The 26143-nt window shown below is 37.4% G+C and overlaps 1 protein-coding gene across 3 annotated transcripts in view; it reads left to right on the plus strand.

Annotated features, from left to right (window-relative positions):
* SH3D19 (SH3 domain containing 19) overlaps nucleotides 1–26143 on the plus strand; it is an 81984-nt gene that overhangs the window by 25249 nt on the left and 30592 nt on the right. For 2 of the 3 annotated variants that reach the window (XM_063310206.1, XM_063310205.1), the window contains exons 3-8: nucleotides 3145–3185; nucleotides 8397–8439; nucleotides 9529–9676; nucleotides 11587–11794; nucleotides 13211–14188; nucleotides 24494–24601. In XM_063310206.1, coding sequence (XP_063166276.1) covers nucleotides 3145–3185; nucleotides 8397–8439; nucleotides 9529–9676; nucleotides 11587–11794; nucleotides 13211–14188; nucleotides 24494–24601 — 1526 coding nt within the window. Of the gene's footprint in view, nucleotides 1–3144; nucleotides 3186–7272; nucleotides 7314–8396; nucleotides 8440–9528; nucleotides 9677–11586; nucleotides 11795–13210; nucleotides 14189–24493; nucleotides 24602–26143 lie in introns of all 3 variants that reach the window. The other variant, XM_063310207.1, reaches the window with a different exon arrangement.

Here is a 26143-nt window from a genome sequence, read left to right on the forward strand (position 1 = left end):
CTTTGTTGTATTCTTTTCTTTTTTTCTTTTCTTGCACTTTTAATTCTTTTTTCTATTCTCTTCTCTTTCTCTAAGTTTAGTTTGCATTTGTTTTTCTTATTGTAATTAAAATTGTTAATAAAAACATATTAAAAAAGGAAAACCTTTTAGGGGGAGATGGGCGGTGATAGAAATGTGAATAATAAATAAATGTTCAAAGGGCATGCATCAAATGAATAAGGAAGTGTTTAGAAGAAAATGGCAACCAATTCAAACATTTAATGTAATTTATATAATAAATTGTCTGACTTCTGGCACACCTGTATATTTCTTGTACAAAATATTCTTCAGCTAAGAACATGAGAAGTGGGAGACCTTCTTTAGGAATCAGATTCAGCTATTTGGCTCTTTTCCAGCTTTTTAGTTCTTTCAAAACTATTGCTGCCTTTGCCATAAATAGTTATAGATAGATGATTTATTATAATTCTCAGCATCCCTCACCATTGGCCAGACTGTCTAGTGCTGCTGGAAATAGTTTTACCAGTATCTGGAGCATCAGAGTGTGCCTGTGTGAGATGAATCCCATTGTCCTAACTTGGTTTCTGGCTTTTGGCCTATATCAAAACATGGTAAAAAAGCCAGGGTAAAACAAAACAAAAAACCCAAAATATTTAACCTGCATAGATATTTATTCATTTCAGGGATGATACAATGAGGTATAAAAAGAAGTTCAGCTAGCATACTAAGTTGTAGTTTACTTAAACTGGTTTATATTAAGTTGGATTAACAACAAACCATGAAGACTGATACACAAATAGTAAAGCAAAACCAATCAAATCACACTATGGCTTAATACAATGTATGTACCAAATCAGTGTAGAGCTAGTACTGAAAGCATCGCCTCTGTGCATATTTCTGTGTTTTGTGCTGGTGTGTAGAAGCAGCTGTCAGTATACAAATATCCTGAAACACTGGTAAATAATATGGACATTCCTGTAGGCTTATGGTAATCCCTGTAGTTTTCCCCTCCATAGTTGGTTTCAGTCAGTCAGTAAAGAAGGAAGATTTAACCATTTTTCTGGCAGTGGGCAATCTGCTCATTGGCCATAACGATTCTTATTTAGCCAAACTGTGGTGTGTGTGTCTGTGTGTCTGTGTTTACCTAACTTAACTCAGTTCTTATTTTTGACAAAATCAGAAAGTCTATGAGTGATTGCTGAGTTTCAGTCTGGAGATGCTGACCTTTATTTAAACATTTCTATACTGTCCAAACCTCTCACAACTTGAGTTGATTTATATACAAAATAAAATAGCAGTTACAAAAAATAATTATAAAACTACCTGGGTGCATTGTTTACTCCAAAAGCTCTTAAGGGTAAGATGGTTTTTACTGTGTTGCAAAATGCGACGAGGGGGAGATTTCTCTTACCAAAGGAAGCATTGTGTCCTAACAGTCAGGAACCACGCTGAGACGAGGAATAGGTCCCTAGTGTTCTATTATTGCTACATTAGACAGAAAATCCTAACAAACTGAAGAAGTGTGGGAAAACCCAGACAGATAAACCCCAAAAGTCAAGGCGGGTCTGTTCTGTGTCTCTTTGAATGGCTGCTCAACTCCTCACTACTACGCATGCGTTTTCCCCCCTGGATAGGGGCCCCCTCCTGCTCACCATCAGTGCTCATGACACATTGCGTCCCATTAGGTGGCATCCACCACAGAGAGGGACCCCCTCCCTTTTTCCTCCTGTGGGTGGTGACCTGGAGCAGCCCCTCCCCCTTGCACAGGCTGATTCCGGCTAGGTGAGACAGTCCTGCAGTGACTCAGGTGCAAAGGCATGTGGGCCTTTAACAGCTAAAACTATATGTTCCATTTATTAATTTCTATTTATTTTTATACCTTCATATGCTACTCTTTTGGCACTCAAGATGCATAAAAAATTATTTTGCAATGTATGTGAAATATCTACTCGAAGATCAAAGTTTACCTGGCTCATAGCAGAATTCTATTTAATAGCATGTTGAATACTAAGATTCCTTAAGCAGCATCATATTGAGTAGATAAATGTTTTAGGATTTTTACTGTAGGATATTACTGAACTCATGGAAGCTGATTAATGGTACTGATTTGTAATCTTAATAAAGAATTTGATAATGTGCTATCAGTAGGTTTTAACTTTAAATATACTTGTGTTTAAATTTTAGCTGTATATATAATTAGTGGCATATTACAATAGCATTTTAGTGCTTAACTATTGTATTAATTAAAGCATTTAACAGATATATAATTTATCAGATTAAATGACCAGCTTTTGGAGATCTTAAAACCACAAAAAAGTTTTTAAATTTCTATTTTGCTTTATGTGTTTTCTTATTGTGCTACTATTACATATGCTTTTTTATTGCAATTTATAGAAACATTTGTATTTCTATTATCGGAGATCTGCAATCCTAGTTCTAAAACTATATATCATATTGGTCAGTGACTGCACTAAGGCAGTAATTTATTCAGTCAGTAAAACAGGAAGAATAAGTATTATTAGTACTGTTCCAGGCCTGACTGAAGAAGAACATCTTATGTCCTTTCCTGAAGGCAGAAATTGTAGGCACTAAAGGGCATTTCATAGCTTGGAAATGAGACAGCTGAAAGCTGTTTCTATACCTGACAGACAGGAAAAATATATTTAACGAGGCAGCTTCTCCTGACCTTAATGCCAAGATAGGTTCATAGGCAGTCCCAACTAAGTATATTAGTTTTTTAAAGCACAGTAACATGGTTGTTTTGCCTCTCTCTCTCTCTCTCTCTCTCTTTCTGTTCTTCACATTTGTTTATGCAATTGTACAGTTTAAATGGTTTGTCATACATCTCACTGTGAATTTTGCTATATAGCACAAAGCAAGTAACCTTTTTTTAAAAAAAGTTGACGATTGTAAGCCCTGGAGTTAGGGAAAGCTGATTATCATTAGAATGAGAATGGTTACTTAATTTTGAGACTTTTATAGAATCTGATTGTGATTTCATTCAGCTACAAAAGAAAATGTACAGATTAACAGTGATGGTGACACAGTATTTTACAGTGACTACAGTATGTGATGTTTTTAGAGTAATTCCCTATTTAAATGAACTGACGTGTAATGATATTTTTGTTTTGTCCTTCGCTTTTCAAGCCAAGGTCCCCTGTCATCTATTAAGGCAGTGATCAAGAGAAGTAAGTAGATTTTTGGACTGTAATATTTACCTGATGAATGTACAAAATGAGCTGCTCCACTTGCCCCCAGTCTTTGCTCAGCTGGCTGATCTGATCCACGACAACACTCTCAAGGATCTGATAGAGAGGCACGGTAGAGCTGCAGAGCCTGATAACTTCCTGGCAAAAAAATGCCTATATGACCAATTTAATAATAACAGATGGGCAATTTCATGTCAAAAATTATTTTTTCAATTGTCTCTAGATCAGGAACTGTTTATTGATATAAATTATCATACACTATTGAGGGACTATTTATTTTTAAAAGATTTTAGTCAGGATAGAGACCAGGTATATAAGCTTAGGGTGACTGAGTGGTACCGGTGTTTTAAAAATAGATAAGGAATGTCATATTACTTACAGTCTTCCATATCCCAGCCATTGATACAAGCTTTTACAGAGCTTTGTTTTCAAACAATGCCAACAGCCTATTTAGATGGATGATATAAAGGGCTACCATTTATACATCGTTTATGCATTTGTAACACCTCACAGGTAGAAGATCTGACCCGCTATTTATTACACTGAAGAACCAAGAGCTAGATTTATCATACCTTTGTTAAACAAACTGAATCAGACAAATTTGGAAAAAAAAATCTGTTTCTTGTTCTGAGAATGAATATATAACAAATCAAGTCACGCTGTTTGCAGTGGCCGCAAGAAAGATAGGGAAGAAAATGTTGATAAATAGTCCTACAAATATTAGAGGGGAAAGGCTGAAATGATATGGATTGCTGTAGTTTTAAATGATTTTTGCTAAAACCAATGGTTGCAAATAAAATGTATGAACTACTACTACCTGATGAATGCAGAAATGATGCACAAATGTTTATTAACATATTCATTAAACAGACTGCAAATACTTTGGTTTTTAGTGTTGCTGGTAAGTTGCTTAACCATTGCAGATATGTTATGTTTCTTACCTGCACTTTATATTATAGATATTTCAGATTGCAGGGTTGATTATCACCATTATACATGAGCTGATTCTTGTTGTTTGGTTCAACAGATAAACTTATCTTTTTGAGTTCTTTAAATTGAATTCATGATAATTCATCAGTTATGTGAATTATGTACAACATATTTTTGACAAAAAATGAATGACTTAAATTATTCAGATCAGTTGTCCCCCTTCCCACCCAACACATCTATTTAAAGAAAAAAAAGTTGGTAAACTATATTATTTTAAATGTATTTCTTTGCTGATATTTCACTCTTGTTTTCTAGTATAAAAACTTGAGCTGGATTACAGTGTTTGCATTTAGTCATTGCATAAAACAAGAAGCCTGGGCTTGTATTTCTCATTTTTTTCTCCAGCAAGTCTGTGAGAAAGGTATCAGAAGTTCTGTTTTATATTATCTGCAGGTTAGCATATTGTCTGCTTTCCATTCTGTAGTTAACCTGAATAACAGTTGGTTGAACATGTCACTGTCATAAATTGTAATATGAACTTGGCCAACGTTGCTCTGAATTTGGATGATGAGGAAATTTATTGTTAATCCAAAACAAACTTTTTCAAAGAATTTCTTTATAAAGGAAGAAGAGAATGATTGTTCCAAAGCTTGCTGTGGCTTGTTACTGTAATGCCGAGATATGGTTTAATGTTAATTATGAACCAGAGTTAGAAGCAGCCAGATAGAAAATGTACTACAGGATCACCCCTGGACCGGGATCCAGAGTAAAAGAGTCTGGTTCTCACTTCTTCTGTCTAATGAATGACAGAATAATACCCTATTCCTATTTTAGGTAAACCTATAACCACGTTATTTGTATTTAGGGGCTGTAAAATTATACTGTGATAGGGTATAGCAGGATTTTATTAGTATTAATTTGACCTTGGATAGAGATATTTGTGTAGCTGGAGAGATTTGTTTGTTTATTTCTGGTGTTTTTATGTGACTTCAGTCAGTGCAAATATAAGCTGCTTACAAAATCAACAGCTTATATAATAGCATCAGCAAATGAATAAATATCCGTTGATAACCGCATCTTAATAACATAAACTCCACCTTATCATAATCAGTCAAGAATTGTATACCATATTAATAGTCCCACCACAGGTACAGCTATCCTTTACCCCATGGTTGTGAAGATGCAGGCACAGATCTTATATACAGCAATAAGGGGTTCCACAAGACAAGAGCCCCTGCAGAAAATGCCTGCCTCTGAGTTTCTTCCAGCTATATTTCATATGGGTGGGAACTCTCAGCAAATGTTCTCTGCAGGCATGCTTTGGTTGGATGGATTGGTTCTGTCATCCCACAGATAACCAGGCTTCCAGCCCTGATGACTTTAAAAGTGATAAGCAGCACCTTGACGGGTACCAACAGACTGGCAGCCACTGTAGCTCCTGTAGTAGTGGTGTTACACAGCTATGTTGAGTAATCCCAGTTAGCATGTGGGTAGCCACATTTTGCACCAGCTGTAGTTTCTGGATGGTTTTCAATGGCAATCCCATGTATAAGGCATAATAGTAGTCCAACAGTGAGGTGACGAAGGCATGAGCAACTGTTGCCTGTACTTCCAGCTCCAGACAGGCTAGCAACTGGCAGGCTAGCTGCAGCTGGATAAAGGCTGTCCTGGGTACAGGTTTCACTTGCTATTCCAGCAAGAGCTCTGGAGGACCCCCAAATTGTGCACCAGCTCTTTCTAGGGGAGCACAGCCACATATCTACTCCAGACCACTTGGGAGATGTAACGCACTGATCCAGTGTCTGAAAACTGTAAGGGTTAGCAAGATGGAATGGCTGATGGCTCAGAAGTCATTGAGTCTCTGACAAGGCCAACTTTCATACTATTCTTTGCACTGTAATAACTGAAAAATAGACTACTTGAAAAAGTATGACTATATTTATTCAAGCTTAATAGTAAATTATTTATGATGTTCTAGATAATATAAATAGATGGCTGGCTAAATCGAGTCTGATAAACTGATACTGTTTCACTTCCTTTTCATCTCTCCACTTTTAGGCATTTTCCTCAAATTCTTCCATTCCTTTTACTTCCAACTAACATTAATGCTTGTGTGGAATTGTCACTAATATATATTTTTACTATTTTTTATTATGTTACTAAACATACTTTTCATGTTTCATAGAGTATTTTTCCAACTTTCAAATCAAGGTAACTTTTCCTCATCTTTTTTTGCGGGGGGGGCTAAAGAGAGGAACTAAAGTTTCTTAAGATTAGAGTTTTTTTCAGAAGACATTTTTAGGAGCTGTGACAACTATTGATTACATTAATTAATTAATTAATTAATTACTTTATCTCTCTCCGATATTTTCCCTTAATTGTGAAAAAATACACATATCGGAAGTGTAAAAGCCTTTTCCAGAGCACACAGAAGTTTGTAATCTTGTTGTCTGTGATGGTACTTTTCTCCATTTCCATCTCCTTCCCTTTGTGTACATTTTTCCTTTTTAGTCCCACTGAACACACTGGTTGTATGAACATGAGTACAGATGAACACTTGTGCACATGTTGAAATCTGCTGTACCCCTCACTCTGTACTTGTTTCTTTTTTTTTAGAATAGAAGGAATGTTTTCCTTCACGGGTGGTTTATCTACAAACAAGCATTTTCTTGTTCAGTCACTCACTTTCTCTCTATACACAAATGTATACAATAATAAGAAGAAATATGAACATCTGTTGCAAAAGTGATGTTTACTAAGAGAGGTAGAATTAACATGTCACTGTTGAACATGGAAATTTTGAGTAATTCTACCATCTCCAATTAATACAGCAGTGTTGAATAGTCAGAAAAAATATTTTTTGTACTATCAAGTTTAAAACAAGGAAACTGTTTAATTTTGCTGTTTAAACAGATCAGTAAAAAGCTGTTGGTTATTTTTTCTTTTTAAAGCCAAATTAGAATTTGGTCCCAATTTTAAAACAGGCATTTAAAACACTGCCAGCATTCATTTTGTGGGGGGAAAATACTATGATATCCTTAGCTGACTAACAAAGATCTTTACTATTCACCTGGTTTGTTCTTTTTTCCTTCTTCTTTATCTTCTTCTGCTGTAACCCCTTCTTTTTTTCCTTTAGCACTCATGAATAGTGCATATCAAATATGCCCCATAGAAGAGGTATGTCTTTTCTCCCTTCCTCACCTGGTGCTTTGCTGCTATGGATTTGCAATGGTGTAATTAGGATAATTTGCTGCTGCATAGGCAAACAAGTTTTCTACTAAATCATGTATCTGGAGAACATTCTTTCTAGCTAATTTCTTACTGTTTTAATTATATAAGATAAATGGAAATGATTTCATTCAAATAAAACTTCAGTTATGCTAATAAGATATATAATGAGAAAATCTATAGTTAACTTATTTTGCATAATAAAATATGTTAAAATATACCTAAGATAAGCATTATTTTTTTATTAGTAATAATACTGCTTGAATCATACTGGGGCTATGCTTGGAATCATGGAATCACTTACTGGAAACGCCCATTCCACTTTTCCCATATCATTTGAAAGCAGAGACATGAATGGGGGTGTCAGAAAAGTGGGACAAATTGATAGAATGCATCACACACTCTTTGGATTCATCGTGCTAAGCCATTTAATCGTGACTGTTGAAAATTCACACTAACTCATACTTTGCACTAAAATTGGGGCACAAAAATCTGATGAATAAATCTGATGATAGATCATTAATTAAGTAATTTCTGATCTATAAACCAGAAGTGGTTCACTTAATAATGCTCAGCCAAGGTCCATATGGTTTAATTCACTGTGTGGATGTTGTGCATATCATTCTTTGCCTTTGTACTAAAATGAACTCAACTCGTTTATAAACTCAGAATACATACATACATACATACGGACTTTTAAGCTCATCAGATCTTTTTTTAAGACCTTAATAAATCAAGCACACATATTTTAATACTGTGGGACTAATTTTGTATTCTCTATATGTTGTATTTTGAGCTATAAGGTATGTCTCATGAAATTTCTTTAACCTCAGAGTCATAAGGAGCTGCTTATCAAATACTGAACTCAAAAAAAGCTTGTGTTTTGAATTTAATCATGAATTTGATGAATGATTTTTTAATGATGATCACTTATAGACAGTAATCATTTGTGCAGAATTTTGGGGAAACAAAAATTTAAATGTTATATTAGCAGTGGTAAAATTAATAGTTTACTTTTTTTTTTTTAATTAGCTTCTCGGACATCTTATCACAGTGAACAGCAAAGAGAAAGAAGGTATGATAATCATCACTCTTTCATTTGTAATTCTTCTACTAATAAGTGTGAGAGCTGACTTATTAGATATAAATTAAAATTTTGCTATCACTGACATCAGGTATATTTTATTACATGCCCACATCCCTGTTCTCTATCTCGTTTAAGCTAGGACCATAAACTCTTACGTAGACTTTGAAGCTCCCAAGATCTCAGTGTCAAAATTCAGTGGAAAACTTAGGATTTCTGATGGCAGATTGGGATGGCGGGTGGGGAGGGAGTTTTAAAAATGAGACAGAATTAATAGTTTTAAAAATGTGTTCACTTTGGAAATTGTACTTTAAAATCTCTCCTTTCTCCTGTGGCATACTCACTGGACCACAGGAACTGAAAAAGAGATTCAGGATGGAAAGAACTGGTACTGTTTCAAGTACTTTGTTCCTTTATTTATTTAATTTTTATCCTGTCTTTCTGTTCCTTCAACAATCAAGATGGCATATAGCGATTAAAAACATTAAAATATAAGTTAAATTTACAATACAATTAAAATGAACATTGACATTATACATTAGAATAAATTAAAAGAGCCTTGATAGAAGAGATGTGTCTTTATCATTTTCCAAAATATTGAAAAAAGTGGCAAGGGAGAATGGGTATGTTATATATGCAGAAGCTGTGATTACAAAGCAATACAATCAGGTCTGTTCAGATCAGACATCCAGGATACTACAGTATTTTTCTGGACTTTACAGTATTTTCTAGTTTATGGCAAGTCATGTCCTTAGGTGCCTAAAATTGTATTGGCTGATGGTTTAGAGAAAATCCTTGTGTATATTTCAAAAGTTGAAATATTGAATTCTTGCCAGTTGAAAGAACTTTGGGGATTTTCTGGCCTCTTAGATATTAATGTTCAAAGATAGGGTTATCTAAATGATAGGCAACAGGAACATGGGGTAGTAAATGGACTTGTTAATATCTATGGATACTAGTGTACTGAAGAATGAGAAAAACTGTTGCTCAGCAATTGACTTAGAAAAGCCCAGTAACTTGCCAAAATACTTTATAATCATGAACTACTGAATTTGGTCTTTTTCTTTTTTTCCCGTCCAGACGCCCTGAAATAACAATAGTTGCAGCTGAGCCACTTGGGCCATCCTCCTGGTTTCCAGGTGGAAATCGTGTCCCTCAACAAGGGCTAGTGTTCCAGTCTACTCATAGCCAGACACCTTGGAGAGCCAGTGAACTTGTTCCAGCTGAGGTAAGATACCACAAGGTTTCCTCCTTGGTTCAAGTTGATGTTTGCTTGAACATTACAATATAGTGAAATAACTACAATATCAGAATTCATTGTCATCAGCATTTAGGACATGGACAGTGACTTCTGGGGAAGAAATGGTAGACTGAAGAGCTGGCAAGTAGACTGGCTCTTTGTAATTCCTCTCCGGACAAGGAGAGGACTTGAGATCACCCACAAGTGCTCCAGACAGTTGCACCTTCTGAGGAGACTGCCAGACGGTGGTCTCTGGTGGGTTTAGAGCTCTGGGAGATGAGGGAATAGGCATCCTTTTTCTCAAACAGTGGTTGGAGCCTTCAAAAGGATACTGGGTTCACATACTTCTTTTTCTAATCACTTTCAGAAATTGCTTGTTAACTGCTTTTCAGCTATTAGGAATCTTTGAATTGACAAGTTTTACAGCAGTGTGTGAGTTTCCTTCAGTCCTTAGCAAAAGAAGTTTTAAATACAAGTGTAAGGAAATAATATTTTTTTATGGAATAAACAGCAAAGGGGTGATTAAAACTTTAATTTTAGAAAGTTACAAATGGACTAAGGGTCCATGTAAATTTGAAATAAGATTTTGGAATTAATTATAAAGAATCCTTCATGTGGGTAAATGCTTTTGTTTTGAATTTTTTAAAACATAGTGAGATAAGACTTTAAGAATTGGACAGTAGAGGAATTAGAGGGAAATAAAGATTATAATTAGAGAATAAGAACATTTTGACTTACTAATACAGAATGGAGCAAACTATTTTAACATGAGACATATTGAAGGATATTTTTGAACAACGGACCCAGAAATTTTTAAAAGCGTCTGCCTCTAAAGATAGACTGTATTTAAAGGATATTATGGAAAAGGAACAAGTTTTACCTGACAAGACAGACTGATCTGAAAGTGGATTTAAAAATGACAAGCTACACTATACAAGAATGATGTGGAAAAAGATGCTACACTGGATATACAAAAGAAACTGGCTGATGTCTTAATAATTAAAAGTGATATACAAATAACAAACCAGGAGAGTGAACTGGATAATTTTCCTATATTGGATTTACAAAAGAGGCTTGTTAAAGCTTTGAAGAATTTGTAAAAAGGGAAAAAGGAAAAAATGAAAAGAAAGCAAGCCTTAGGACATTATTTGAAGGGACTAAAGAACAATATTGTTAAAAGTAAAAGGAAGGAATATAAAGTTGGTTTATTTGATCAAGGTTAAGATAGATATGTTGTTATCTCTGGTAATCCTTAATGGACTTTTATTTTTATTTTATTTTATTTATCATATTTATTCACCGCCCATCTCATATAACAATGCCTCTAGGCAGTTTAGAAAGAATTAGCATAAAAATACAGTATAAAATAGAAATATAAGATAAATATAAAAAATGAAGTATAAGATCAGTCTTTTGCTGATCAAGACTGAAATGATGAGGTTTTAAGGATTTGTTTATAGATAAGAGATGGAACATGGGAAGAAGAGATCATTTGTTGTATTTTAAGAGAAGGTGATACGTTACTAAAATTGTTTATACATGATGAAGGGGAAAGTCATTTCTTTATTTCTTTTTCTTTACTATATTCTTGTTTTTTCTTTCTTTTCTGTTTCTTTTCTATTTTCTTTTTCTTTTCTGCACCTTCTATTTTTTATTTTTATACGTTTATTTTTTTTAGTTTGTATTAGTTTTTTATCATTGTAGGTGTAAGAGGCCTCCGACAGGAGGAGATGGGCAGGGATAAATTAGATAGATAGATAAATAAATAAATAAATAATTTTTAATAAGATTACTATTAAAAAAGGCATTTAGGGCATGGACTAGGATTTTGTACATTCATAAATGCTGAAGTTTTAAAATGAATGGTCTCATGTATATTTGCTATTTTTATTTTGCAGCCACCTTCATATGAGCAGGTAATCAAAGAAATCAATCAAGTGCAAATCATCCCACCCAGCAATAATAATGCTGCCTGTGCTGCTAATTCTAGATGTACTACTACATCTTCAACACAGACTGACTTTCCAGAAGAGATAATCAGCAATTTACCAGGAATAAATGTGAAAAATAATCTGTCCATTCTCTCTGAATGCAAAAATACTCCAGGTATATTCCTCTTAATTTTAATGTTAATTAATATTCCTGTTAATTTGTTAATGTTTAAAAAGGATTTAATTGGATAAAATAAGTTTTTCTTTTGATAGATGTGTTGTACAAATTATATGTTGAATTGGTTTCAGCAATTATTTCTGTTGATTGACACAAAAATCTTGTGATCAAAATAAGAGGGCATTGGTATATGAATGTAATGTATTCTACCAGGGCACAGTCACACAATTAGATGTTGAATTGAGGATAGTTGAAATTGTAGGACCATATAATTCAGGCATACTTTTCAGAAGTTATAAATCTATTAAAAAAAAACAAGCTATAAAATGCGACTTAGGGGAAAAGATCTTTCTTGTCCAAACTCCTTGCAAACTGAAAATAATTTTCCAACTACTTATGAACATTTAGCCAAAGGGTACCACATGAACATTTAGCCAAAGGGTACCGCAAAGAACATACTTTGCAAATAGATTTTTTTGGTAAAAACAAATCTATAGTTTTATTTATTTATTTATTTATTTACAAAATTTCTATAGTGCACCAATCAAATGACTCCTGAAGGTGTACAAATCAACACTGTTATAAAAAAAATCCACAACATGTCTCCTGTCCCACCAATAAAACAGCCCACCAATGTTATGTATATAGAAGATAGTCTTCCATTAGGGTTATTGAAATGACCAAAAGTGCCTATAGAATCTTATTTACCAAAGTATTTACCAGCAACAAAACTACTAATGCACAGGCAATTTAAAAGTCCTATCTGGTTAAGATATAAGAGGAAAAAAATATATAAACATGCTTAGTTAAGCTATAGCTAAATTAAAGCTCTTACCAAATTAGATAAATCTTAGCCTGTGAATGTTTAATCAACTATATTTGCATATATATATATATTTATTTATTTATTACTCACATTTAGCCACCGCCCATCTCCCCCAGAAGAGGGACTCTGGGCTGTTTACAATAAAATCCCACATAAAACATAAACATTAAAATCACATAAAACAATTATGATAAAACACAATAAATAAATAAAATCCAAGAGAAATGTAAAATCCAGGCTGGTGGGAGGGACTCTAGGGTAAAAGTACTTCTGAAGCATGTTTTATTGGTGTTTATGGTACAGTTATTTTAGCAGATTCTGACCAAAGTTTGAAAGATAACTTTTGCATACTTTTTCAAAAATATGCTTGATCACAATATACAATTTCTATAGGTTCTTATGTTAAAATAATTTTATAATCTGTTTGCTCTTAGCACTGATATCATATTCTGCAGAGAACAGAACTGATTCTATGACTGCTTGGGAGCCCTATGCAATATATATTTTAAAAATAATTAGTCTAACAGGCTCTTTGATGTTGCAATCTTTCAGTAAAACCTGCTGGATATGTACATTACTTTTTACAGCTATACATATTTCTCAGAAGCCACCTAGACCTTCTTCATCTCTGCTAAACAGCAGTCCTCCCCAAAATGAACAACTCTTAGTTATCTTAGAAGACCAGACATCTCAGGAGAAGTCTAATGCTGTGATATGTCCTGTGCCAAAACCAAGATCAAAAGGCAACCTGAAACCTGTGGCTAAAGACAATCAAGCAAACAATCAGGAACAAACAAGCCAGTCAAGGAGTGAAAGGGATGAGTTATCCAATCATTTGATGTTCCTATTAGATGATAGCCTTAAGGACAGTCATATAGTAATAGACAGCATGGATACAGACAAGAACCAAAGTAACGTATTATCACAGATTAAATCATTTGAAATGCAAGGGACCGTTGACACTTCAGGACTAAGCAAGAAACCAGAAGTATCTCCACGCTCATTAGGCCCCAAACCTATAATTAGTGCAAAAAAGCCTGTGGTGGCACCAAAGCCAGGAGTTAGCAGAGCATCAGGAGAGTGGGAGTCTTGGACAGAAAACAAACAAAAAGCCATCTCCCAAGAGAAGCCCCTTCAGTCTCAGGAAGTTGGGAGCAATATTATAACCAAGCCTGAATTGCCAAAGAAACCAACATCAATGACTGTAAAGAGTAATAGCAATGGGCTCCTTAATTCGGGAAGCAGGTCAGCATTGGAGAATACTGATGGACAGAGAAAACTTCCCATTCCTGCTCCTAGGCCACTTGTTCCCAAGAAGTCAGTCTCTTTTGAAAGTCCTTCTTTTCCTGTGCTTCCCCTGAAACCAACAAGTACTGTTCCCAAACTCTCCATAGCTGCCCAGTCAAATGCCTTTAGATCCCCAGTGGACTGTTTTCCAAGCGATGTTGTAGCATCTCCAACACAAAATATTAGTTCTGCAGAAGGAGATCTGATCAGCTTTGATGATGATGATTTATCTTCTAACACAGTCAGAAATCTTCAAGAAGGTTCTCAGTCAGAATCAGGTAAGATTTAAAAAGAGAAAATGATCTTTTGTAAAAATGGTTTCAGGTTGTATAGTACATGGAGGTGCATTTTTAATAGCAACATTAGTATGTTTGTAAAAACTATGAAATCAATCAACATTCATTCATTTCTGACCTTCACGTGTAAATATATCAGTCTATAATGGATTTGGACAGATGCACTGGTGAGTTTTCCAGTTGAGAACTATGGTATCAAATCAGTGCCTATTAAATATTATTCCTATTTGGCTTTAGCCTTCAAATAGTGGGTTTGCAGGATTACTGGATTTTGGTTTATTTGTCAATACCTCAAACCTCTCTGCCGCAAGGTAACAGAAATGTGATAAAGGTAGATGCTATTAATTTGGATTACAGTATGTTGAAGACCCCAGATAGGCTGCCAGATTACAACCAGGAATGGTTTGTGCACTTAACTTTAAGGAAGCTGTAGTATGATGGGCCCTCTTTATCTTTGATTTCTTAGAAAACCCATGCTTGAATTGCAGCAAAGGAATGAGTTGTTTTGAGAATACTATTGCCACATCTAAGAGTATTTAAATTGCAAGAAGCTTCTATAAATGTTTCAGTGTAGAATTAGCTTTCCATGCTCTCACTGACATACTATATAAATATGAATAAAGTATGGTCCTTGACTTCAGCAAAGGATCGTTACCTTGTCGTGGTGCTGGAGCTTGAGCACCTCAATGATGCCATGAGCTAAACCGTGAAGGGCCACCCAAGACGGGAAGGTCATGACAGAGAGGTCAGACTAAATGCGATCCCTGGGGAAGGTAATGGCAACCCACCTCAGTATTCTTGCCGTGAAAACTAAATGGATCAGTACAACCAGAGATATGTCGGTATACCATCGGAAGATGAGACCCCCAGGTCGGAAGATGGTCAAAATGCTACTGGGGAGGAACAGAGGATGAGCTCAACTAGCCCCAGACGTGATGACGCAGCTAGCTCAAAGCCGAGAGGACGGCTAGCGGCCGACGGTGCTGGTGGTGAACGGCGAATCCGATGTTCTAAGGATCAACACACCATCGGAACCTGGAATGTAAGATCTATGAGCCAGGGCAAATTGGATGTGGTTATTGGTGAGATGTCAAGATTAAAGATAGACATTCTGGGCGTCAGTGAACTGAAATGGACTGGAATGGGCCACTTCACATCAAATGACCACCAGATCTACTACTGCGGACAAGAGGACCACAGAAGAAATGGAGTAGCCTTCATAATTAATAGTAAAGTGGCTAAAGCAGTGCTTGGATACAACCCAAAAAACGATAGAATGATCTCAATTCGAATTCAGGGCAAGCCATCTAACATCACAGTGATCCAAATATACGCCCCAACCACAAATGCTGAAGAAGCTGAAGTAGAGCAGTTCTATGAGGATCTGCAGCACCTACTGGACAACACGCCTAAAAGAGATGTTATTTTCATCACAGGAGACTGGAATGCTAAGGTGGGCAGTCAAATGACACCTCGAATTACAGGTAAGTATGGCCTGGGAGAACAAAACGAAGCAGGACACAGGCTGATAGAATTTTGCCAAGACAATTCACTCTGCATAACAAACACTCTCTTCCAACAACCTAAGAGACGGCTTTATACATGGACTTCACCAGATGGACAACACCGAAATCAGATTGATTACATCCTTTGCAGCCAAAGGTGGCGGACATCTGTACAGTCGGTAAAAACAAGGCCTGGAGCTGACTGTAGTTCAGATCACGAACTTCTTCTTGCACAATTTAGGATCAGACTAAAGAGATTAGGGAAGACCCACAGATCAGCTAGATATGAGCTCACTAATATTCCTAAGGAATATGCAGTGGAGGTGAAGAATAGATTTAAGGGACTGGACTTAGTAGATAGGGTCCCGGAAGAACTATGGACAGAAGTTGGCAGCATTGTTCAGGAGGCGGCAACAAAATACATCCCAAAGAAAGAGAAAACCAAGAAGGCAAAATGGCTGTCTGCTGAGACACTAGAAGTAGCCCAAGAAAGAAGGAAAGCAAAAGGCAACAGTGATAGGGGGAGATATGCCCAATTAAATGCAAAATTCCAGAGGTTAGCCAGAAGAGATAAGGAATTATTTTTAAACAAGCAATGCGCGGAAGTGGAAGAAGACAATAGAATAGGAAGGACAAGAGACCTCTTCCAGAAAATTAGAACCATCAGAGGTAAATTCCAGGCAAAAATGGGTATGATCAAAAACAAAGATGGCAAGGACCTAACAGAAGAAGAAGAGATCAAGAAAAGGTGGCAAGAATATACAGAAGACCTGTATAGGAAGGATAACAATATCGGGGATAGCTTTGACAGTGTGGTCGGTGAGCTAGAGCCAGACATCCTGAAGAGTGAGGTTGAGTGGGCCTTAAGAAGCATTGCTAATAACAAGGCAACAGGAGACGACGGCATCCCAGCTGAACTGTTCAAAATCTTGCAAGATGATGCTGTCAAGGTAATGCATGCTATATGCCAGCAAATTTGGAAAACACAAGAATGGCCATCAGACTGGAAAAAATCAATTTATATCCCCATACCAAAAAAGGGAAACACTAAAGAATGTTCAAACTATCGAACAGTGGCACTCATTTCACATGCCAGTAAGGTAATGCTCAAGATCCTGCAAGGTAGACTTCAGCAGTTCATGGAGCGAGAATTGCCAGACGTACAAGCTGGGTTTAGAAAAGGCAGAGGAACTAGAGACCAAATTGCCAATATCCGCTGGATAATGGAAAAAGCCAGAGAGTTTCAGAAAAACATCTATTTCTGTTTTATTGACTATTCTAAAGCCTTTGACTGTGTGGACCATAACAAATTGTGGCAAGTTCTTAGTGGTATGGGGATACCAAGTCATCTTGTATGCCTCCTGAAGAATCTGTATAACGACCAAGTAGCAACAGTAAGAACAGACCACGGAACAACAGACTGGTTTAAGATTGGGAAAGGAGTACGGCAGGGCTGTATACTCTCACCCTACCTATTCAACTTGTATGCAGAACACATCATGCGACAAGCTGGCCTTGAGGAATCCAAGGCTGGAGTTAAAATCTCTGGAAGAAACATTAACAATCTCAGATATGCAGATGATACCACTTTGATGGCTGAAAGTGAAGAGGAACTGAGGAGCCTTATGATGAAGGTGAAAGAAGAAAGTGCAAAAGCTGGTTTGCAGCTAAACCTCAAAAAAACCAAGATTATGGCAACCAGCTTGATTGATAACTGGCAAATAGAGGGAGAAAATGTAGAAGCAGTGAAAGACTTTGTATTCCTAGGTGCAAAGATTACTGCAGATGCTGACTGCAGTCAGGAAATCAGAAGACGCTTAATCCTTGGAAGAAGAGCAATGACAAATCTCGATAAAATAGTTAAGAGCAGAAACATCACACTGACAACAAAGGCCCGCATAGTTAAAGCAATGGTGTTCCCTGTAGTAACATATGGCTGCGAGAGCTGGACCATAAGGAAGGCTGAGCGAAGGAAGATCGATGCTTTTGAACTGTGGTGTTGGAGGAAAATTCTGAGAGTGCCTTGGACTGCAAGAAGATCCAACCAGTCCATCCTCCAGGAAATAAAGCCAGACTGCTCACTTGAGGGAATGATATTAAAGGCAAAACTGAAATACTTTGGCCACATAATGAGAAGACAGGACACCCTGGAGAAGATGCTGATGCTAGGGAGAGTGGAAGGCAAAAGGAAGAGGGGCCGACCAAGGGCAAGATGGATGGATGATATTCTAGAGGTGACGGACTCGTCCCTGGGGGAGCTGGGGGTGTTGACGACCGACAGGAAGCTCTGGCGTGGGCTGGTCCATGAAGTCACGAAGAGTCGGAAGCGACTAAACGAATAAACAACAATGGTCCTTGAGTAATCATTCTAATGCATTAGAAAGAATATTGCTGTAGCATACAAACAATCGCAGTACTTCGCTCAAGTAGGTATTCTACAAAGTAAAGAAGCTGGTTTATAACATAAGGTGTTGTCATATATGTATCTAATTTTTCTTGTGCTTTTATTTAGGTTTATCATATATGTATGTATATGCTAGTGTGAATGGTGTTGTTCTTTCTGTTCTATTCAGTGTAGACATGCTATCACAATTCTCATTGCTTTGGTTGCTTATCTATCTGGAACCCTTCTACTATTTTGCACATCTGAAGGGGAGGGAAAGACAATATATAATATTGTATAATATATATTATACTACACAGTATAATAATAAATTCTTAATCTTTTTTCGGATTATTATCAGGGCATAAGCACGTGCATTTTTGCCTTGGTATATTTCATAATAATTTGCTTTCCAATTTCCCAAATCCTTCCTTTCTCATTAAAGTTTATAAATATTTGATCTTCTCTTCATTTTTCATTATGAAATTTTAGTTGTTTCAAATACTGACAGAATTACCCTTCTTCAGAATATACTTTTACAACAGTTGGTAATTGAACAGAAGAAACAGGAAGTGACCTATGGTTGATTTTTTGACATTCATTTCAATTTTTTTTTTGGTAGACTTTCATAAAGCTTGCATAAAAAAATACTAAATTTGAGGTCTCACACTCTAACATTTCCCTGGTATTGAAGAGCTAGTGTAGCAGAGAGGTTAAGAGCTAAATATATATGTGTGTATGAGTTTACATTTCAAACCCAAATTGTTGCAAGGGTGATTGTAGTGCTGGGAATCACTGTGAGCACTTTTGAAATTTAATATGCTAATTATTGTTACTAGAAGCATAAGTGGAGCATATTGATCCTAATAATTAGCTGGTTTAAACTAATCATTAGTTTATTAGCCTCAGTAAATTTTTAGCACAAGAACATTAGCTGTTTGTTTGCAAGAGGCTATGTCTGTGAAGATCTGTGTATACTAGAAATACAGTTTTACATATTGATTTATGAAAGACTTTCAATAATTCACAATTTACATTGTGGATAGCAAGAGTCCTGGTCAAAGGAGAAATCTCATTATGTTTAACAATGTTTATAGAAAGACTTTTAAAAATAGACCAACTGTTCTTTGTTTATACAACAGTAAAATGGTACTTAAACTGATTTTCTACTGAAGCTCTGGTTAATTTAGGTGCCAAAGAGTGAAGGTTACAATTTACTTTAAAAACTGTAGAACTAGTTTCTGAGTTTAAAACCAGGCATTATTCCTTCAGTTATTTCCATCTCATCAGTGTGACTGGCCATGGAGTGAAAAGCTATAAGTCTCAGAATAGTTTTTCCTGCTTGTTGTGATCCATGTGGTAGCAAGCAGGCTGAGCTCATAGGGTGCTTGGCTGGAGATTTCAAACATCCTCTCTCTAAACTTTCTTATCTCCCTCTCCCCTGGCCCCATCTCCTGCCCTGGGATACTGGCTTGGCAGTTCCTGCTGCCACCACCTCTCTTCCCAGCGGGGTGACTGGCCTGGCATCCTCCCTTTAACTTACAGTGTGAGGCAGAGTTGGCAAGTAAAATGGTAAAAATTAGAGTAAGGAAGTAATTGCACCTCCTGGCCATTAGGAATCAAGGTATGTGACTATAGGTAGTATCATTCCATCTCTCCGCCGCCACCACCACTTCTACCCTGGAGATAGACCAATCTCACAAGAGTAAATAAAAAATAAGTTTGTGTGTGTATATATAAATTTATATAAACTTTTGACTTCTATATTCATTGTTGCAGGAGCTAGAGTACAGAGCTGACAAATTACAGCAGCTGGCAGATAGTTTAAACTAAAAAATCCGACAGGCCACAGGATAGTACTGATCTGTTATGTTGTTGTTTATTCGTTTAGTTGCTTCCGACTCTTTGTGACTTCATGGACCAGCCCACGCCAGAGCTTCCTGTCGGTCGTCAACACCCCCAGCTCCCCCAGGGACAAGTCCGTCACCTCTAGAATATCATCCATCCACCTTGCCCTTGGTCGGCCCCTCTTCCTTTTGCCCACCACTCTCCCTAGCATCAACATCTTCTCCAGGCTGTCCTGTCTTCTCATTATGTGGCCAAAGTATTTCAGTTTGGCCTTTAATATCATTCCCGCAAGTGAGCAGTCTGGCTTTATTTCCTGGAGGATGGACTGGTTTGATCTTCTTGCAGTCCAAGGCACTCTCAGAATTTTCCTCCAACACCACAGTTCAAAAGCATCGATCTTCCTTCTCTCAGCCTTCCTTATGGTCCAGCTCTCGCAGCCATATGTTACTACGGGGAACACCATTGCTTTAACTATGCGGGCCTTTGTTGTCAGTGTGATGTCTCTGCTTTTAACTATTTTATTGAGATTTGTCATTGCTCTTCTCCCAAGGATTAAGCGTCTTCTGATTTCCTGACTGCAGTCAGCATCTGCAGTAATCTTTGCACCTAGGAATACAAAGTCTTTCACTGCTTCTACATTTTCTCCCTCTATTTGCCAGTTATCAATCAAGCTGGTTGCCATAAACTTGTTTTTTTTGAGGTTTAGCTGCAAGCCAGCTTTTGCACTTTCTTCTTTCACCTTCATCATAAGGCTCCTCAGTTCCTCTTCGCTTTCAGCCATCAAAGTGGTATCATCTGCATATCTGAGATTGTTAATGTTTCCTCCAGCGATTTTAACTCCAGCCTTGGATTCCTCAAGCCCAGCATGTTGCATGATGTGTTCTGCATACAAGTTGAATAGGTAGGGTGAGAGTATACAGCCCTGCCGTACTCCTTTCCCAATCTTAAACCAGTCCGTTGTTCCGTGGTCTGTTCTTACTGTTGCTACTTGGTCGTTATACAGATTCTTCAGGAGGCAGACAAGATGACTTGGTATCCCCATACCGCTAAGAACTTGCCACAATTTGTTATGGTCCACACAGTCAAAGGCTTTAGAATAGTCAATAAAACAGAAATAGATGTTTTTCTGAAACTCCCTGGCTTTTTCCATTATCCAGCGGATATTGGCACTTTGGTCCCTAGTTCCTCTGCCTTTTCTAAACCCAGCTTGTACATCTGGCAATTCTCGCTCCATGAATTGCTGAAGTCTACCTTGCAGGATCTTGAGCATTACCTTACTGGCATGTGAAATGAGTGCCACTGTTCGATAGTTTGAACATTCTTTAGTGTTTCCCTTTTTTGGTATGGGGATATAAGTGGATTTTTTCCAATCTGATGGCCATTCTTGTGTTTTTCAAATTTGCTGGCATATAGCATGCATTACCTTGACAGCATCATCTTGCAAGATTTTGAACAGTTCAGCTGGGATGCCGTCACCTCCTGCTGCCTTGTTATTAGCAATGCTTCTTAAGGCCCACTCAACCTCACTCTTCAGGATGTCTGGCTCTAGCTCACTGACCACACCGTCAAAGCTATCCCCGATATTGTTATCCTTCCTATACAGGTCTTCTGTATATTCTTGCCACCTTTTCTTGATCTCTTCTTTTTCTGTTAGGTCCTTGCCATCTTTGTTTTTGATCATGCCCATTTTTGCCTGGAATTTACCTCCGATGGTTCTAATTTTCTGGAAGAGGTCTCTTGTCCTTCCTATTCTATTGTCTTCTTCCACTTCCGCGCATTGCTTGTTTAAAAATAATTCCTTATCTCTTCTGGCTAACCTCTGGAATTTTGCATTTAATTGGGCATATCTCCCCCTATCACTGTTGCCTTTTGCTTTCCTTCTTTCTTGGGCTACTTCTAGTGTCTCAGCAGACAGCCATTTTGCCTTCTTGGTTTTCTCTTTCTTTGGGATGTTTTTTGTTGCCGCCTCCTGAACAATGCTGCGAACTTCTGTCCATAGTTCTTCCGGGACCCTATCTACTAAGTCCAGTCCCTTAAATCTATTCTTCACCTCCACTGCATATTCCTTAGGAATATTAGTGAGCTCATATCTAGCTGATCTGTGAGTCTTCCCTGATCTCTTTAGTCTGATCCTAAATTGTGCAAGAAGAAGTTCGTGATCTGAACTACAGTCAGCTCCAGGCCTTGTTTTTACCGACTGTATAGATGTCCGCCACCTTTGGCTGCAAAGGATGTAGTCAATCTGATTTCGGTGTTGTCCATCTGGTGAAATCCATGTATAAAGCCGTCTCTTAGGTTGTTGGAAGAGAGTGTTTGTTATGCAGAGTGAGTTGTCTTGGCAAAATTCTATCAGCCTATGTCCTGCTTCGTTTTGTTCTCCCAGGCCATGCTTACCTGTAGTTCCAGGTGTCATTTGACTGCCCACCTTAGCATTCTCATCTCCCGTGATGAAAATAACATCTTTTAGGTGTGTTGTCCAGTAGGTGCTGCAGATCCTCACAGAACTGCTCTACTTCAGCTTCTTCAGCATCTGTGGTTGGGGCGTATATTTGGATCACTGTGATGTTAGATGGCTTGCCCTGAATTTGAATTGAGATCATTCTATCGTTTTTTGGATTGTATCCAAGCACTGCTTAGCCACTTTACTATTAATTATGAAGGCTACTCCATTTCTTCTGGGGTCCTCTTGTCCACAGTAGTAGATCTGGTAGTCATCTGATGTGAAGTGGCCCATTCCAGTCCATTTCAGTTCACTGACGCCCAAAATGTCTATCTTTAACCTTGACATCTCACCAATAACCACATCCAATTTGCCCTGGCTCATAGATCTTACATTCCAGGTTCCAATGGTGTGTTGATCCTTAGAACATCGGATTCGCCGTTCACCACCAGCACCGTCGGCTGCTAGCCATCCTTTCGGCTTTGAGCTAGCTGTGTCATCACATCTAGGGCTAGTTGAACTCATCCTCTGTTCCTCCCCAGTAGCATTTTGACCATCTTCCGACCTGGGGGTCTCATCTTCCGATGGTATACCGATGGTATATCTCTGGTTGTACTGATCCATTTAGTTCTCACAGCAAGAATACTGGGGTGGGTTGCCATTACCTTCCCCAGGGATCGCATTTAGTCTGACCTCTCTGTCATGACCTTCCCGTCTTGGGTGGCCCTTCATGGTTTAGCTCATGGCATCATTGAGGTGCTCAAGCTCCAGCACCACGACAAGGTAACTATCCTTTGCTGAAGACTGATCTGTTATAATTGCCCCATATTTTGAGTTACAGAATTCCAAAAATTTCTTAGAGAAAAAAACGTGGTGTGAAGAGAATTGAAAGGAAGCATCCTCATGCACAACCTCATGTGTGCATAAAAGAATGAAGTAAATACAATAACTGAATTTGTATAAAGATATAAATAGCATTTCATTGAAGCAATTTAAATAAAACTGTAACATAGCTACTACGTAAAACATTTACCTATTATTTAACGATAACCTGAATCCTGAAGTAAAGTCCTCTGCTTCTTTCCCCTGGACGTCTTCCAGCATGTGAGGATAATTCCAGCCATTTATCAAAGGTATTGGGAAGATAATATACAGTACCCTCCTCCTTTTTTTTTCCAGCTTAAACACAACAAATACTCCCCGGAACTCCCCAGAGTTCTGTATCTGAGTTTAAAAGAATAAAACATTTTCCTACCCAGGAAAGAGAGGGGCTGGTGCATTTCCCTTTGCTCTATATGATTGAAGACATGCTTCTCAATGTATGTTCACAGTCTGAGTAACTGGCTGTCATTCCTGTGAATATGGACTGGCATCATCTCATTGGCATTGTGGGAAATGTAATGGTCAGGTTGCTGTGAGCCAATCCAGAACTGAAAAATGAGATAACTGGCAATGCAAAGTGGCCTTTGTAATCTTTCAGTGTGAATCTGAATGTGACAGATGTTATGTTTTGGAAAGCTTTATAGGAAGTAAAAAATAATAATTAAACCAAGAAAAAACATCAAAATGCCAAAAAAAGGCAAGCTCAGCAGCCAAAGAGTGTTCAGGCAAATTGGAAAAGAAACCCTGAGAATGAATGTGAGTGAAATGCTCTGTTTAGAGGGAGGTTCTCAAGCCCCTAACAGCAGTGCATGGCCAAGGAAGCAGGATTCACACAGGGCCTTATTAATCAAGTTTAATGCAAGGAAAAAGGAGCTAGGTTACAAAATCTTGTAAACTAACTTAAAAAATCAGTCCTTATTTCTTAGTGAGCCCATTATGGAGGGGTCTGTGTGAGTTGTTTGAATTTAGTTCTTTGGGATTCCATAACTGATTGACTGATGCTACGCTTAAGAGAGAAGGTTGAAATGTCCATCTGATCCTCATTTGCAATGTTTTGAAAGGCCCCCCTTTTCTCTCTTAAACTGTGAGAATTCCCTTATTGAAATTTACTGTAAAGTTTAGACTTTATGGTATTTCCTTCAGCATACAACCCTAGATTTCTACGAGTGCTAGTAACGTTTCGTCTTGAATGGAAACAGAATAAAATGCTGTTTTATATTTTTTCTTAGATCTTACCATCTTGCCATCTAAAGCTGAGTCAGCAAAAGAGAAAGCAGTTCAGCCAGCTGTTGTGCGGAAACCTACTGTGATCCGAATCCCTTCTAAACCAGCAAAAGGTAATATCCTCATTCTGTCTGTATGTATGTCTGTCCGTACATCCGTACATACTGCGTTATGGACTGTACAATCTTGAGAAATCTATTTTCACCTAAATTTGTTTTTGATAGAACATATTTACCTCAAAGGATGATTTTTCTGAATTTTAGACAAATCCCTGAAAAACAGAGAGAACATTTTAAAAAAGTATAATCACAAATATAATCCTATCCTCCCTTTCTTGTTAAACTAGGGTTGCCAATTTTAACTGAAACAAATTTGGAGATTTCATACATGTTCAGATATTTATGTATGTATACATGTTGGAATTCAGGTATCCTCTTTCTCAGGAGTCAGGTAGACCATCCAGAGTCTATTGGAGTTGGGCAGCTAATAAATTCAAATAATTAATAATAAAAATCATCATCATCATCATCATCATCATCCAATACATGTTCCCCTCCCTCCTTCTAGGAGAAACAGAAAAAAAAAAAAGTAGGAAAAACAGAATGGAGATGGCAGTAAAAGAATGGCATACCTGTACTGGGAAGAGAAAGAAAGAGAAAGAGAGGAACAAAACTGGACAGAATTAAGGCAAGGAAAAGAGTTAATTGGATAGAAAAGAAAAGTAAAAAAGAAAAAAAAAGCCTTGTTAGGTGTTAAAATGGGTTAGATTTTGCCTGGCGAGCAGCCTGTCCCAAGCCAATGTTGGCAGGTACCTACTGTTTCTAGCATGAATATCTATAGCAGCCTTTCTCAACCTTTTGACCCTGGAGGAACCCTTGAAATATTTTTCAGGCCTCAGGGAACCCCTACACATTCAGGCTCAAATATAAGCCACAAGTTACAAAATTATTATATTTGTTTCATGTGTAGGCCTGAATATATGCATTAACAGTGTTCTTAAACTAAACATAAAGAATGAAACTTACCTCTTTAATGTGAAGTTGCCCGAATTTGAAATAATTTTTTAAATAAATCATGATCTCCCAAGGAACCCCTAGTTACCTCTGACAGAACCCTAGGGTTCCATGGAACTCAGGTTGAGAAACCCTTATCTATAGTAATCTGCATCTCCCAATCATGTACTCTTAAAAACAATCAAATACTTTGTTTAGATCAGTGTTTTTCAAACTTGGCAACTTTAAGATGTGTGGACTTTAAGATGTGTGGACTTCAACTCCGGCTGGACAATTGTGGAAGTTGAAGTGCACACATCTTAAAGTTGCCGAGTTTGAAAAATACTCGGTTAGATTATGGAATTTATACTTTCAAAGAGGTACAGTAGTGCAATTCCACTGTATCAGTGAGATCTGTTATATTGTATCAGTGAGATCTGTTATATTTTTCCATTGAATATTTTTGCAGAATAACTTTTCTTTAATATCTCCATCTGGCGGGGTCCAGGAGGCGGGCCTTCTCTGCAACAGCTCCCGCCCTTTGGAACATCCTTCCCCCAGAAATGAGGTTAGCCCCCTCCCTCCTGGACTTCAGAAAACAGCTGAAGACCTGGTTTTGTCGCCTTGCCTGGAATAGGGAGGGGAAGAGCCATTCTTGGGGCT

This window comes from Candoia aspera, chromosome 8, assembly GCF_035149785.1.
Source record: "Candoia aspera isolate rCanAsp1 chromosome 8, rCanAsp1.hap2, whole genome shotgun sequence".
NCBI classification, from domain to species: Eukaryota; Metazoa; Chordata; class Lepidosauria; order Squamata; family Boidae; genus Candoia; species Candoia aspera.